The following is a 17143-nucleotide window of genomic DNA, read 5'->3' on the forward strand; positions in this document are numbered from 1 at the left end:
AGGAGGCCTCATGGGTGGTAAAGAGAATTTTAGACCCTTGTTTAGAAGATCCAATTCTTCTTTGGAGAACACCACATCAGTTAGGTTTTTCACATACACAGTAGTCTCATTAACACCATTACTGTCACTGCCACTGACACTAACAACATTGCTAACACCACTATGGTTACTTTTTTCTTTTAACAGATTTTTCAACTTTTTGTTTTGTGAATTTCTTTTCTTTCTCTTTTTCTCCTCAATTGATCTGAACATCTTTCTTTCCATTTCATCCCACTGCAGTTTTGGTATGGTCTGGCTTAGTTTTTTGTGAAGTGCATATAGTTCCACTTCTATGCTGGATCTTTTTGCATACAGGCTGTGAAGCTCAGAGCTTAACCAATAGGTTTTGGCTTTCTCTAGAGCCCTTTTTGTGGAAGGAGTTTTCACTTTACTGTTAAACACCACACACTTAGGGAAAACATTGTGTACCCTACACTGTTTAAGAAAACTGGAACCAAAAATTTGCTGCTTTCAACAGCATGATACACAGGTGTTTAAATCTCCCCCTAAATAAAAATAACCAAAATAAAGAAATAAAAAACATCATGTCTATTGCTTCCAACCTTGGCTACACAAAAACATCTATCCAAAAACTTATAAGAAAACATGAAAACAAAAAACTAATCAGAGATGCCACAACTTTTATTGCTGAAAAAGATGATGTCAAAAGAGTTAGGATCAGTTACTATCCCCCTCTCACAAATAAAATGAAAACAGTCTTCAGAAAACACAACATACAACCCATTTTCACCAATGATAACAAAATTAAAAACCTTCTTGGTAACACTAAAGACAAAGACAAACCTGAAGACTGTAGTGGCATCTACAAAATCAAATGTAAAGATTGCCAAGGAATTTATATAGGTCAAACCAAAAGAAACATCAAAAAGAGGTTCAAGGAACATCTTTATTATGCTAAATACAAATATGAAAATAAGTCTGCTCTCTCAGATCATCTCATTGCCACCAACCACACTACTTCCTTTGAAAACCTGAACCTCATACAAAAAATAGATAAACCATCTCAATTAAACATTAGGGAAGCAATAGCCATGAAGAAAAACAAAACAAATTTACTAAATAATGACTTAAAACCCTTAGAAAATATCCTACTTTCTGTTATTAAAACCAAACTTGAAGACATGACTCCTACCACATCCTCACCTACAACCACACCCTCTTCCACATGACCACACCCTTGTACTGCCACACCCTTGTACTGTTAAACTACCACACCCTTGTACACTAGTATATAAGCTTGTAGACTTGGTTATTTTGTTCAATAGTGATTTAAGCCTGATGATGAACACTTGGTGTTTGAAAAGCTTTGCACTAATAAATAGTAAAAACTGAGAAGCAAGAGTTATTTCTTCCTAATCTAACAAACTTCTCGCTAAAAGGTTCTTTTTACCTTTGACATTATGGCATTCGAGCCTAATGAACCTAATTCATTATTCAACAGATACCAAAGTCTTAAAACTAAGGTGAAGTTGATACCTCTTGATATTAGTTTTCTTAAACAGTGTAGGGTACACAATGTTTTCCCTAAGTGTGTGGTGTTTAACAGTAAAGTGAAAACTCCTTCCACAAAAAGGGCTCTAGAGAAAGCCAAAACCTATTGGTTAAGCTCTGAGCTTCACAGCCTGTATGCAAAAAGATCCAGCATAGAAGTGGAACTATATGCACTTCACAAAAAACTAAGCCAGACCATACCAAAACTGCAGTGGGATGAAATGGAAAGAAAGATGTTCAGATCAATTGAGGAGAAAAAGAGAAAGAAAAGAAATTCACAAAACAAAAAGTTGAAAAATCTGTTAAAAGAAAAAAGTAACCATAGTGGTGTTAGCAATGTTGTTAGTGTCAGTGGCAGTGACAGTAATGGTGTTAATGAGACTACTGTGTATGTGAAAAACCTAACTGATGTGGTGTTCTCCAAAGAAGAATTGGATCTTCTAAACAAGGGTCTAAAATTCTCTTTACCACCCATGAGGCCTCCTATTGAAGATATTATTTCTGATGTGGATGCTTCATTGTGGAGAGAGACCTCAGAAACAAAAATCAGCATAAAGAAAGAAGTGGTAGACATCATCAAAACCCATAAACCAACAAGAATTCCATTTCATCCCCACAACAACACCATCAAAAGCTTGAGACAGAAAGGTGTCTACTATATGAAAGCAGACAAGGGAAACACCGTAGTGATAATGAAGAAAGATGAATACTTGGAAAAGTGTGAAACCCTTCTTAATGAAGGACCTTATGAGAAGTTAAAAAGTGATCCTGTGGATAAAATGGTGAAAGAAGTGAAAAGTTTGGTGAAAACTACTCCCTTCCTTAATAACACTCCTTTTCCTTCCAATCCTAAAGTTCCTAAAATGTACTGTCTTCCCAAGATCCATAAACCTAACTATCCTATGAGACCAATTGTGGCCAATATCAACTCTCCTTCCTATAACATTGCCAAAAAACTCCTTTGTAACCTCCAAAACCTTCCTTTTCCTGAAACTCTTCAAGTTAAAAATAATTATGAACTTGCAGAAAAACTGCAAGGGATTACTATTAATGACACAGACAGGCTCATATCTTTTGATGTACAAAATCTTTTCCCCAGTGTGCCTATTCCTGAGACTTTAGAAATGATAGAAAACTGGCTAAAAGAACAAAATATCAACAAAAAAGAAATAACCCATTATATGAATACTATAAAATTATGCACTTCCCAAAACATTTTCCAAATAAATGGAACTTACTACAAACAAACAGGAGGCACAGCTATGGGCAACCCCTTATCTCCCTTTTTGGCAAATTTTTTCATGAGCCACCTTGAGACAAAATTCAAAAAGAACAATAAAAACTTTCCCAAAGCATGGTTTAGATATGTTGATGACATCCTGTGTATCATTCCTGAAGACTTCAACATTGAGGAATTCCTCAATGCTTTAAATAGTCTCTATCCTACCATCAAATTCACTTATGAGCTTGAACAACAAAACAAACTCCCTTTTCTGGACATGTTAATCATTAGACATTCTGACCATCTTGAATTTGATATCTATAGAAAACCCACCCACACCAATAACTACATTCCTTCAGACTCTTTCCAGCCTTGGAACCAAAAATTTGCTGCTTTCAACAGCATGATACACAGGTGTTTAAATCTCCCCCTAAATAAAAATAACCAAAATAAAGAAATAAAAAACATCATGTCTATTGCTTCCAACCTTGGCTACACAAAAACATCTATCCAAAAACTTATAAGAAAACATGAAAACAAAAAACTAATCAGAGATGCCACAACTTTTATTGCTGAAAAAGATGATGTCAAAAGAGTTAGGATCAGTTACTATCCCCCTCTCACAAATAAAATGAAAACAGTCTTCAGAAAACACAACATACAACCCATTTTCACCAATGATAACAAAATTAAAAACCTTCTTGGTAACACTAAAGACAAAGACAAACCTGAAGACTGTAGTGGCATCTACAAAATCAAATGTAAAGATTGCCAAGGAATTTATATAGGTCAAACCAAAAGAAACATCAAAAAGAGGTTCAAGGAACATCTTTATTATGCTAAATACAAATATGAAAATAAGTCTGCTCTCTCAGATCATCTCATTGCCACCAACCACACTACTTCCTTTGAAAACCTGAACCTCATACAAAAAATAGATAAACCATCTCAATTAAACATTAGGGAAGCAATAGCCATGAAGAAAAACAAAACAAATTTACTAAATAATGACTTAAAACCCTTAGAAAATATCCTACTTTCTGTTATTAAAACCAAACTTGAAGACATGACTCCTACCACATCCTCACCTACAACCACACCCTCTTCCACATGACCACACCCTTGTACTGCCACACCCTTGTACTGTTAAACTACCACACCCTTGTACACTAGTATATAAGCTTGTAGACTTGGTTATTTTGTTCAATAGTGATTTAAGCCTGATGATGAACACTTGGTGTTTGAAAAGCTTTGCACTAATAAATAGTAAAAACTGAGAAGCAAGAGTTATTTCTTCCTAATCTAACAAACTTCTCGCTAAAAGGTTCTTTTTACCTTCTACAGGTAGCTCACAAATAATCGAACACTTCCGACTTTTTTTTTGAATCAGTATAAAAAATATCGTGAGAAATGAGAATCATCGCGTATTTTTCCAGTTTCTAGCGTACGTGTGTAGATCACAACCAACGCTTAATTTTGTGTTAATAATGAACAAATATATAAACAAAAGCGAGCATACGCAACGCATAATAATAAGCACGTCATCGTCATAAATGTTTACCTGCAATTTCTGTTTGACCTCCGATGATGCAACTGCACTTTGCTCATGCTTTTCTTTCTTCTTTAAGGATTCTATTCGTTCCAGTTCTCTCCTTTCCCTCTGCTCTCGTTCTTCTACTTCTCGTTGCTTTTCTAATAATTCCTGCAAATGGAAATTGTATAGGAAACTTGAGTAAGGTGGCATAGCTTCGATATTGTGAATAGGTCTCGTTTGGTACTAAAGATCAGAAAATTTTTTACACGAAATTGTAATAAAATCATTAAAATCTTAGAGTTGATTATAAAAATATTTGAGATAAAAGACCAGGTTATAAATCGATAAAACTTCAGTTTAGCAGGAACTTGATGATAAATGGTAAGAAAAGGTACAGGAGAGACTCAGAAATCATATTCATGCTCGAAAAATTAGGTTTTTAAAAAATACGTTTTCTTCTTCAAATGGATACTTTTTTTTGAAAAGTGAAGGAAACAGGAAAAGGAGGAGGTCGATCAAGAAAAAAAAATTGAAAAAGTATCCAAAAAATCATTGATCCAATTTAATAAAACTAGGTATTTTTGAAAAATTTAGACAATCATAAAATTTTTCTTGTTTTCTTTTTTAGGTATCAAACTGTACCTCAAAATGTAATTTTAGCTCAAAATAAAACCAGAAACGAAGTTTTTGAAAATAATAACCGATCATTTGAGCTTTTTCGTTTGTTTTCGCAATTTTTGGAGTAGGTATTTTGGAAAATTCAACCCAGCTCGCATTTTTTTTGAGGCTCAAAAATTTTAAAAATTACCACTATCAGTTCATGTTTGTGATTTTTCAAATGTAGGTACTAAGGTGAAAAAATTTACTAACTTTTAAATGCTGCCTCAACTGTTGTTCATGCTGTTCGGCTAACTGCTGCTGCTGTGCTTGAAAATGTTGAAGTAATATTTGTTGTTGCATTTGTTGTTGTTTTTTCAGCTGTAATTAAACAATATTAAAATCAAGTAAGACAAATAAAAATGTTCATAGCAAATATGTATACTTAGTAGGTACATAGTATATGTATTTGCAGTAAATACACGAAATACTGCTATATACCTGCAGAATTTGCTGCTGAATTCCTTGTTCATTAATACTACTTCTACTATTGAGGAACTCGACGCTTCTTCTGTTGACCGTCGGACTGCTACCAGGAGAATTTCCGGTCATTTCTGCAGAAATACCCGCAACGTATAATTAAATACGAGTACTACATATTATAGACGAATCGTCGAAAAATCAAGCTCAGTAGCGAGATAAATTCATTTTCAGAAAAAAAACAATAGATTATTAAAATTAAAAATATCTCCCAGCCTATGGCTTCAATAGCTAAAGAAGAAGAACAAGTACCTAAATGAAAATATGCCGCCTTTATTTCGCAAATTTTCCATATAATTTTGACATTCCTGGTAGAAGATTATTTTTTTTCACTTTTCAATAAACTAAGTGTCTGAAAAACTTTCGTCGTTCCAGGTAAAATCAATTTTTATAATGGTAATATGCGCATGAGTTATTAGGCGTATTTTCAAAAATATTCCTCAAATGATGGAAGGAAAAAAAATTGCTCGCGAAAGTAACGCACAAGGCTTAACTTACCAAAAAATGATGTAGCTTAAAAAGCAAAAAAAAAATATGCTTCCAATTTTTTTTTCAGCTGCGGTGTTTTCTACGCGGTTTCGAAAGAACCACATGTTCTGTTTGAAGCTTTGCGCGACAATTTTTTTATTCGAAAAAATATTCGTGTGAAATTTCGACGAAGGGTGGGAAGTCATTTCTCAAAACAAATCAATGAAGTATTCGGAACATCGTTCAGGTGGAAAGAGAAAGGATTTAATGTTTCTCTTATTTGAGTCCCACTTCCTCCTTACATTAAGTTGATACAATTAATTCAAGGATACTTTCTGCTCATTTTTTTTTGAATATTATACCTACACATTTACATTTCGAAAATTGAAGACAGTTTATACAGTTCGAAATGAAAAAAAATTTGAGAATCTAATTTTTAAAATTTTAAATTAAAATACAAAATTCTCAGGTTTAGGATCAATTTTAAAGAGCGCAGACTCAGACTGATCAGAAAGGAGAGGAAGGGATTAAAAATGATCTTTGATTTTACTGAACACCTTTGATACCTTCATAATATAAATTTTTTCGGGTTGTAATCATTTTATAGGGAATTTGATGCTATTTTCAGCGAAGATGCATATTTTTTTGATCAATTGTCGAAAAACTGAAATTGTAGACCCATTCTTCGTCCTAGCTTCAGGGGAAGGGTGGTTGACTTTGTTGGATAATATCATTTTTACAAGATTTTTTTTCCGATTCCAAACTCAATTTGCCTTGGGCTGAAGAGAGAGAAAGGAGAAGCCACAGAAATTCCATAAATAAAACTAAACTTCTATCATCGAAATAGCAAAATTATTTGCTTACCTTTTTGTGACAGGTGAGTGAAAGATGAATTTATATCAACGTTTCTATAAGGGCCAACATCTTCTGTAAAACAAAACAAAACAAAAAAATGTAAGTAAGTAACTTGAATAATTTACAGGTTCAATACATAATAAATAAAAAACTCCAATGAAAAGCGAGGTGAAATTAGAAGGGGAAAATTTTTCACTGTGATTTACAGTGACACCAGTAAGATAATGAAAAGTCAGATAATTGAACTCCCAAGGTACACTGACCTATCCGCCTACTCGTCATTATTTGACATGTAAATGTTATACGTTTTGAATTCTTATCTACGTATACATACATAATATTCAAAGTACAAATTTCTCAACGTCTTCATTGATCAGTAGCGAATTTCCAGGAAATTCGTCGATTTATTTATGTATGTAAGTATTTGTACCTACTAAAAATTTGTAGTTGTGAATTCCCAGCATTACGTTCACAAATGGTGATAGGTAAATGATTCATATTACTCATAGATACCTAATTCGATATTTTTTTTCATCATCGTTGATAGTGAAAACTTCTGACACTGTTAATTGGAGAAATTTTACGAAAAATGGATAGATAAATCGCCAGTAGACATTGTAATGCATTTTACATATAATTATTCACAATTCATAAATTTTAATCTAATGTAATTTTTGATCTTATCAGACTGTGCCTCGAATTGATGGGAAAACGTTAATATAACGTGCAATAATCTGATATAGATATTTCAATAGTTTTAATCAAGTACTTATTTAAAATCTTGAAAAATTTCGCTAACATCCTGATCATGAAAAAAAAAAACATTTTCTCGTTTCCCACGAAACAAAAAACTCGCCTGAAAATGGACACCTATCTAATAATATCAAGATACTGATACGACACTGACATGTCTGAATTTATAGCAAAGTGATTCCAGAAATTAGGTGAAATATTTCATACTTGAAAATTCTCAATACTATGCGATGTAAGAGTAGTATTTTTGCATTCACTGAACGTAAATCACAGAAGGTTATGCAAAATACGTATTTTTTTACAATCGTCGGTTCATCTTCACTTAATCCGATTATGCTCGTAATTAGTTTTAAAACCGATTCATCAACTGTTAATATCACATACAAACCGTAGGCAAATGTTTAATTTGATGCTCATTTTACAAAACGAATAAAAATATGAATGATTAGTTGATTACTATTTGAACTCTCACAATGAAGTTTAAAAATAGACCAGTAATTAATAATGCAACCGAGTGCGGCGAGCATATACTTTGCGTAAACAGTTTTCAATTACTGTTTCGAAAAATACATTACAAAGTACTTGAGACTACCTACGTTGATTTCTTGTTCGTTTGAAAATTTTACTTCAAGGTATACGATGACAATATTTAATTGCTCAAAAGTTGAATTGTGTTCAACTCATTCGTGATGCTATGAAATGTACATTTCCCATCTTTCATTCAAAAATAAGAAAAATGATTTTGAACTGCAAATGGAATGCCATATGATGCAAAGAAACATATTTTTATAAATTTATTTCAATAACACGACTTATGAATGTTTTTCAAGTTCCAGACGTTCTGGCTTTACATGCCTACGTATAGGTATTTTTGAGACTCATTTTGTAAAAAAAAAAAATTACCAAGAAAATATGGGGGGGGGGGAATAATAAATAAATTAGCACTCACGATTTTACAAGAACAATCGTTACCAAAAATTTCAGTCTCCTAGAAATGAATACACAAAGTCTCTCTTGATCAAAAATTCGACAAAAATCTGACGACGAGAAAATAAATGCTTAGCTTTAATCTAGAGCTGTAGAGAAGGGGAGGAGCAAATGGAACAATACAGCCCGGGTCCCAATCTTTTGAAGGCTCTCTGTTGATTAATCTATTCAATAATCCTGAAAAAATTCATAATTCAAGTATCAAAGCAAATTTTGATCAATAATTGCTCATCATTAAAAAATTGCAAAAAAAAAAAACGAAATTTGGCGTTAGTAAACTTCCCTTTTTGCAACCTATTTCTCTATACGGCCTCCAAGATCCACTCAAGTCATTCTATTTTAAGAATTTCACATCTGTAATAAGGGAGGGGAAAAGGGGAAAATTACTAATTTTTCAGTCAATTCGTTCATTTTTTGAAACGATGTAAAAATTGAAATTCATTGCATCCAACATTTGTAATGCCTTCCAGAAAATCGGAACTCGCCATCTTCTATATGACCCTGAAGCTGAATAGGTAGGGAAGGGAAGGGAAGGGAAGGGAAGGGAAGGGCTAAAATGAGATGTATTTTCGCATTATTTAGATTTCGCAAATCTTTAGCCTTTTTCATTCGAAAGTGAGAAAGCCCAAACTAGCTAAAGCTCTCAAATTGAAAATGGGACAAGAACTTTGGATGTTCAAAATTTATTTAGTCTGTCTCTTTTAACATAGAATGATTAAACAATTTCACTGTAGTTTTATAACCTGTTGTTATTTAAACTTTTTTTTGTGCTATTTTATTTTAAATTTTCTATTATTCTCACAACAGAGTATTTTACTGTGTTTTCATGAGCTGTACCTCATATGTACGTTTTTTTTTCTTTTTTCCTGGTTTTGTGTTAATTTTCCCCGTTTTTTTCTCATTTCAAACTATAATTTAATTACTTATCTGTATTTTCGATTCACCCCCCCCCCTCCGGCAGTACCTACTATGTTAATATTCTAATTAATACCTGGTTTATTGACATTGTAAATACAGCTAAAGCTGTCCACTGCAATAAACGATTTGATTTGATAAACAATTGATATGAAAAAATTGTGAGGGGGTGGGGGTTAAAAAAATCCATAATTTTTCATAATTTTACAAAAAAACATAATGAAAAAATTCCTTTAGATTGAAGTTGAATCTCACATCTTCATTTTTCACTTTTATATTTTGACAAAAATGTGAAAAGGTGCGAAGAAATGGTCAGGGGAGCTTAGTTTTTCCTCCTGTAATTTCTAATCATGAGAAAAACTGGCATATTGATAAGTTTGAGTGAGACATTTTGAACCTTTTTAATTTTCCATGGCATTCAAATTGATCAAAATTTAGAGGAAAAAAACAAAATGTTGTAATGATACCTACAACTCTCAAGAGTAGAAAGGCAGGGGAGGGTGTTTCAATATTAAAAAACGGTAGTCTTTTTTCCAAGCAACTTCTGGGTACAAATTACAAAACATTTTCAACATGTTTAACATTTTCAACGAACATAATTTCAGAAATTATCGTTTTAGATTTTTTATTCTGAATAATCAATCACTTTGGGTTATTTTTAAACATTTCTACGCACAGATCGCAAAATTGATTAGATGAATAAAAATGTAAATAAATGAGTAGGTATGTTTCAACATTAACTGTACACTGCATGTGCTTTAGAGCTTGATTTTCAAGTACCTACCTAACTACATACGTAATGTATTTCCTTTACTTATTCATTCATTTCACTTATTTCAATGAAAATGTAGGGAAAGACTCTTTAAGAAAATTTAATTTTTTTTCAACTTCTGAGCAAAAAACTAAAAAAATTCAATTATTTTTTTCGCATCTGTAATTAATCTGTTTCAAGTCATTTTTATTTCTTATTCAATTTGAATTTCCTCAATTTATTTATTATATTTTTACAATAAAGTCTATACACTCTTACAGCTTCCTCTTTTCCATTCAATTTTATCATTCAACTACTCATTTTTATTACAGCAATCTGACATAAGTCCAGTTTATGTTTCTGTAATGTTTCCAAAATATTTCATCAAGTTTTTGATATCTTTAAACGCAAAATCAAAGGGTTGATAAATTTTTAACAAATGAGTGAAAAACAAAAACAAATGATAACATCTAGGTATTTTCAAGACCAAAAAAAATGTTTTCTCAAAATTCCAGCAGGAAGAATATTTTTCTGTTCAAGTTGCAACGTCAAATAAATCTCAAAACCCAAAAATAATTAGTTACGTGCAACAAAATTTTGAAAGTCAATAAAAACAAGATTATTGCCACTCATCTTCAATCTTCATCTTCGATTATTTTCAGGAGATTTCCCTTATCTCTATATTCAAATAGATACCCAATAGCCCAAACAATAATATGTTCCTGCAAGAACTAAACACCAATATCACGACTTCACGAGTGATGAAAATTACAATTTGGGCATAGTTATCTAAATTGAGAAACGCTTTGATGATACTTTCTTCTACTTCGCAATCTTTCATAGGTATACTAAAAGCACTCATTCAATATAAAATCAAGCTTTCATAAATTTTAATCAAAATTCCTCGACTTCAAAACGCGCATACCATCGCTTGTGGTAAATTCTATCAGACTCCAAACGCGAGAATTCCATTTTTTCGAACTTTCTGAGCTTTGAAGATACAGGCCTATAGATGTTGGTGTATCGTTTAAAGAGTATCAAGGCACTACAAAGTTTTCATTAGTATTAAATTCGGTACAATAGGTATTTTCCGAATACCTAAACTGAAAGTTACGAGCTGTACAAAAACGTAGGTAGGTATCAAGAAGAAGGTATAATCCAACATCTTTATAAATAGAACCTACGAAACAAGTACTTTTTTCCAGACGACTTTGTAACCATGTCGATGACAAAATTTTTGAAAATTTCAACGTTCCACCTTCCACATGGAAAACCACCATAGAAAAAAAAATTTCGCATTATTTCTCGTCGTTAAACGTACAACAGTAAAAACACGCAATTTTGTTTCATAATAAAAAAACCTACATACCGATCGGTCGGAGGGTTCGGGGACGGTAGATAGGTTTTTTCTACGTCAAAGCTCATCAGTTCTCTTTAAATCGAAATTTAAACGTTAACAATACGCGATTTTACAACAAATTGCAAATCGTCCACGTAGATACATATGTGCTATAGATATTCGAATAGCGAAAAATTTCAATAGGGACAATTTTTTTAACGCATACGATGTTTTCAATTTGACGAATGAAGCTACTAGGTACATTATATATCGTCGGAGTAGAATAATAATAATGAAAAAAAAAAAAACACGATTCGAGCGAAACTAGTTTTGAGTTGGTCGTCTGATACATCAGCTTAATAATAACTACAATGGCGGTTTATAACCCAGAACGGAATATATATGAGAAAAAGCCCAAGGAAGAAATTCCTGCGATGAGAACAGGTTTTATTATACGCGTCGTATAGAGCAAGCAAAACATTTTAGGTTTTTATCACATTACCCGTACGGTTAAAACCACAACTGGTAATTGGTAATTCTCTGACAAAGAACATGGCGAAAAAAAAGACAGTCGAGCCGGGGCAGCTTCTAAATTAAATCGAACTTCCTAATTATCAACTGGAACGGCCAAGTTCATCCATGCACAAAAAAAAATAAATAAATAAAACAACGCGAAACATAATAGTACTCGTATACTGTACACATAGGCAGAGGCACACAGGTAACACACCGAAACAAAAAAATTTTCAGCTCGAAAAAAATCGCGAGAACGATGGGGGAAAAAAATACACTAATCGACAATTCGGTTTACGACTTGTGTGTGTGCGAGCTTCGAACATACATGTATTGAAAATATATCGACTATATGGTTCGAACTTTATCAGTGCTTTCGGTGCTACGTGGTGACACGTAATAAGTTTACTTTGGAAATTCGTACACATTCACAAAACCATAAATTAGAAATTTTTTTTCGAAATATGTTGCGAGTTTTTTTTACACTATTGTCGATCAACTGCGCAGAATTATTTCACATACATCGTCTCTGCTGCTCTTCGATAGATACACACATAAAAAAAACCTATCCAGTTCAGTACCTATAGATATATCGAAGGATTCAACAAACGGTTCATCGTAATCGACTCTTGCTACCGACACGCCTTTTCCCATAGACATATATCCAAATTTACACATTACACACACACACACAGTCGTGTAGACATCTGACGGTTGTTTTATCAAAAAAATTATCGCGTTTTTGAAAGTTTTTTCAAAAATTATGAGACCTAAGCCCGACCCATTTTTGCAAAATTTTAGTTCACTGATCCACCTACGTAAAGCTTGAATCACACGTAGGCCAAAAATACCACCAACCCTATAGCTATACCACTCGATCGCTCGTAACCAATCGAGTATCAAATTTCCAACTTTGAACCATCCAAAAAGCATTTTCTTTCCTCAAATTTTTCATTTCAAACGTCGTGAAACGCCAGAAATAAACGATGATGCCTTTTATCCCAAGAAATACTTATCTAAGATGAAAACCAGATAACCATACCTACTTTGTACCAAAGTGTGCGTACCTATTTTTTCGCGTAAAATTTTCATTTTTTTTTCTCAGCACGTGTGTTTTACCATTTTCTTATTTATTTTCTTTACAGGGGAGTTGAAATTCGCTGACGTTTAGTAGACAAGAGAGCTTAAAATAATTTTCAACGATAATGGAAAACTGAATAAAATTAAATGAAAGACATTAATACAAAATGATGGAACAGATAACCTAATTTACTTCGACTAAATTTGGATATTTCGCAACGTTAATGGTACATACGTCAGATTAAGTTTATATCTCTTCGAAAATAATTTCACTATACCGATCAGCAGCCTTAAACAAAACTTTATCGAAATTTAATATCTTTATAAATACGTTATTATTTTCGCTCGAGTCATGATATTATATACCTAGTTATTCGCTAATAAATCAACTTTTCGCGTGAAAACAACACCTCGCCGTAATCGAACTACTAGAGGTAGCAGGTAAGTATCATTGAAAGGTGAAAATCGTTTTAAAAACCTAAATTACTCGTATTAGTTTAGGTAGGTTAGGTACTGGTAGATCTAGGTAAGAATATGGGCAAAGTTGGAAAATTTAAGCATATTTTACCGTATAAATCATACAAGGTGTCTCTTATCGCGGGTCGATTAATGAAGCAAATTCTCAAGAGTATAGAGTCATTTCGACGACTTACAGTGAAACTCGCGAAATTAGACGACATCTTGAAATAAAAAATTTATACAAGAGTCAAGAGATGGTCAGTCAAATTCAAAAAAGATAATTAATACTTGTAATAAACTTACAAGGGAACTAGTGATAGAACCGATTATAATCGATGCCACATCGATTATTTTGCATAATCGATTAATCAGTCGATTGTTAAGCATGGAAAAACATGACGTCATGCAGGACGTTCGGTATAACTTACTTGACCCGATGATCCTTAACTATCGACCAATCAGAAAGCCAGACTTCTCTGATCAGACGTGATAATCGTCAATTAGAACAAAACGTTGTCAAGTACTGTACTTAGAACGTGCATAACCTGAAAATTGAAGGGGCAAGTGCCCGAATTTGCATAATTCGAAAGTTCTGACCGTGAATTCCAACATAATTTTTTGAGACGAAAAGAAAAGGTTCCCTCGCAAAACTGTCTACCTCTGAAACTAAAGGAGTTATAAACATGAGTGTTTTAAATTTTTTTTGTTTTTTTTTTAAAACAAGTTTTTTACAATTTTTCAACGTTGAACTATTGTAATTATTTCGAATGTAAATTTTTGTACTGCAATTTCTCAAAACAAGTAAAAAATCTTATTTCCTGAAAATGCCTACTTTTGAAATTGAAGTATCTATGGTCAATAATTTTTAGAAATTTTAGGGCAACCTTGAATAGCTTTAAATTTGGTAAAAAATAAATGTGTAGTGAATTGTTCAAAAAATATTAAAAACACTAAATAAAATGTCATCAAAATTTTTTTTAAAAAATTCTTAAAATACAAAAATTTTTAAATTCAGAAAAAAAACCAGAAAATTTTGATTATTGATAAAATGACATAAACATTTTAAGAAATTGGAAAATTGCACAAAATATGTAAGAAAAAATTATAATAAATGACAAAAAATGTGAATATTAAACCTCATGTTATTTCGTTAAAATATCAAAAAAAAAAAAAAATTATAGAAAAACAAAATGAACAAATTATTTAAAAAAGTTGAAAAACTACGAAAAAATCGTAATGTGTCGAAAATTTGGCGTAAGAATAGCGAAAATTGCACAAAATATCATGAAAATTGCTATAAAACTGACTGAAAAAGTTGAAAAACAGCAAAAAAAAAACCATTGAAATTGCAAACAAAAATTGCAAAAATGGTTGAAAACATAATTATAAACGCTGTCAAATTGACTTATGCGGTTATGCTAAAAAAAAAGAGAAAAAAATTCAGAAAAATTCATGGACGATCATCGTGGAAAAAATCATGTATTCTCAATACACGTCTTCACAAGAAGAAAATAAGGGAATGAAGTCGAGCAAAGTTTTGAACAACTGCAAATAATACAAGCATATTTCCATCATTTTTTGAGGGAGGGGGAGGAGGGATTCATTCTTTTTTTGCTAATTGGTTCTTCTTAAAAAAGAATTTGCCTCGAATCGTTTCATTTAGAATAGGTACATGAAAAAAAAAAAGGATTGGATCATTTTTCAGCAGGGCTTAAAAATTTCAAAGATCCAACGACAAAATGTTACTAGGCACATGGAATAATTTTAAACCTACGTAAAGTGACAATTTAAGGGATATTAAAAAAAGTAAACAAAGAACAAAAATTTAAAAAAACAATAATACGTAAGCAGGCAAATTTTGAATTAAAATAGAATAACTAGTAACAAATCAACAATTGACAACATAACAAGTATTTTTAGATAAACTTGGAACGCAAGTAAGTGGAATATCATTAAGAGTTAGCAGGGAAGCGTGGTAGAGGGTTTATTTTTAAAACTCATACAAAAATAAGATTTATATTTTTCTTTTCAATTTAACGAGAGGACGTTTTTTTTTTCAAAAAAGAGGTACCTAATTTGACATGTGATTTAAATACCTCAAAATACTCGTAATATGGCTCGAGATTAATTATTAATACATCATGATTCCTTCAAAAGCGAATCATTCAGATGGAGTATTATAAATTAGACAGCAACGTTCAATGATAGATGAAAAGACAAAATTCAATATCCAAGTAAGAAAATAAAATTACATAATCACTTCATCGGAATTATATCATAAAATCAATTTTTTTCGAGCATTTTCGACTCGAGTACCTTCTATCAGTATTATTATCAATTCTCACGTAATATTTCATCCTTAAAATTACATAGTTCAAGTAAAAATATAAACACTTTTCGTTACTGATAACAGATAATCGAATGACGTTGGCAATAGAGCAGTAATAACAGTAAATTGATAAAGATTATGTAACGAACTGTTTTCTGTTGAAAAAGGATACTTAATCACATTATTCATTACAAAATCAACAGATCTATCCAAAATGACTCGAGGGAAACTTTTTCAATTTCTGCACAAGAAACGTGAAAAACCATTCTGCTTACAATTTTACTTTTGAAAAAGCACACAATTTTGGGAAGAGCGAACCGTTTTACCTTTTTATAAATTAATGTAGAGTAAAATCAAATTCTCTTTCATCCTTCCTCTAATTTCCGTTTCATCGATATAAATTACAAAAAAGTTGATAAAGAATCAGCCAATAAGCGTTGAAGTAGTTGAAGATGATTCGAAAACAAAATGAATGATACAAAGTACCTACTCATTGTAGGGAATATGTCCAGAAAACACGACAAAAAGTTCGAAATCAAACTCCGCCTATTTCTTTCCACCCATCTTCCATTTCAAGTAAGGATTGCATTTATGTTACAAAATCCCCAAATAATTAGACAAATTCTCAAATTAATCGTACTCCCTTTTTTCAAAAATTAACGAAAAATATAGATAGTTTATTTACCGGTGATTTTCACGATTGCAATTCGAATTTTGTACCAATACCTACCTAAACGAATAATGCAAATTTTTGTTCAAATATCTCCAATACTATGCTATTTTCAGCGACTGCACCAGCTGCTTATTTTAATTTACATAATCACCTAACAAAGCGCAATCACCGGGGCTATCGAGGATTATTTTAAAGTATATAAATTTTATATAGTTAATGTACACACTTGATACAGTATGAAAGATGATTGTTGATATGTTTACCACATTTTTACAACAGGTACCTAACAGGTGACGTCTAATTATAGTACAAGCATAGAAATCGCGCAACTACAAAAAATTTCCGCGTGCTGCTCGCGTATCATATCGTATGTACCTCTCTATATAATCTACACACACACGTTGAAATTTTTTATAACACCAGTATAACTAACTATTACACTCGCCATGTCCAATTATTTTTCACATGGCTTTCTAGGAAAACCTGAAAAAATAATTTCAAAATATTCGTCACCTATACGTTTACCAGGTAGATACCTAGGTAAACTTTGAAAAAATCTCAATTACAATTTGCCAAC

General features: G+C 32.0%; 1 protein-coding gene across 6 annotated transcripts in view; it reads right to left on the reverse strand.

The window, feature by feature from the left end:
• HDAC4 (histone deacetylase 4) overlaps positions 1–17143 on the reverse strand; it is a 57126-nt gene that overhangs the window by 13821 nt on the left and 26162 nt on the right. For 3 of the 6 annotated variants that reach the window (XM_065344009.1, XM_065344012.1, XM_065344010.1), the window contains 4 exons: positions 6777–6839; positions 5406–5518; positions 5178–5285; positions 4335–4550 (listed from right to left, as the gene is read on the reverse strand). In XM_065344009.1, the coding sequence (XP_065200081.1) occupies positions 4335–4550; positions 5178–5285; positions 5406–5518; positions 6777–6839 (500 nt within the window). Of the gene's footprint in view, positions 1–4334; positions 4551–5177; positions 5286–5405; positions 5519–6776; positions 6840–12014; positions 12232–17143 lie in introns of those variants that run through there. The other 3 variants (XM_065344008.1, XM_065344013.1, XM_065344011.1) reach the window with 3 other exon arrangements.

This window comes from Planococcus citri, chromosome 1 (genome assembly GCF_950023065.1).
Source record: "Planococcus citri chromosome 1, ihPlaCitr1.1, whole genome shotgun sequence".
NCBI lineage: Eukaryota > Metazoa > Arthropoda > Insecta > Hemiptera > Pseudococcidae > Planococcus > Planococcus citri.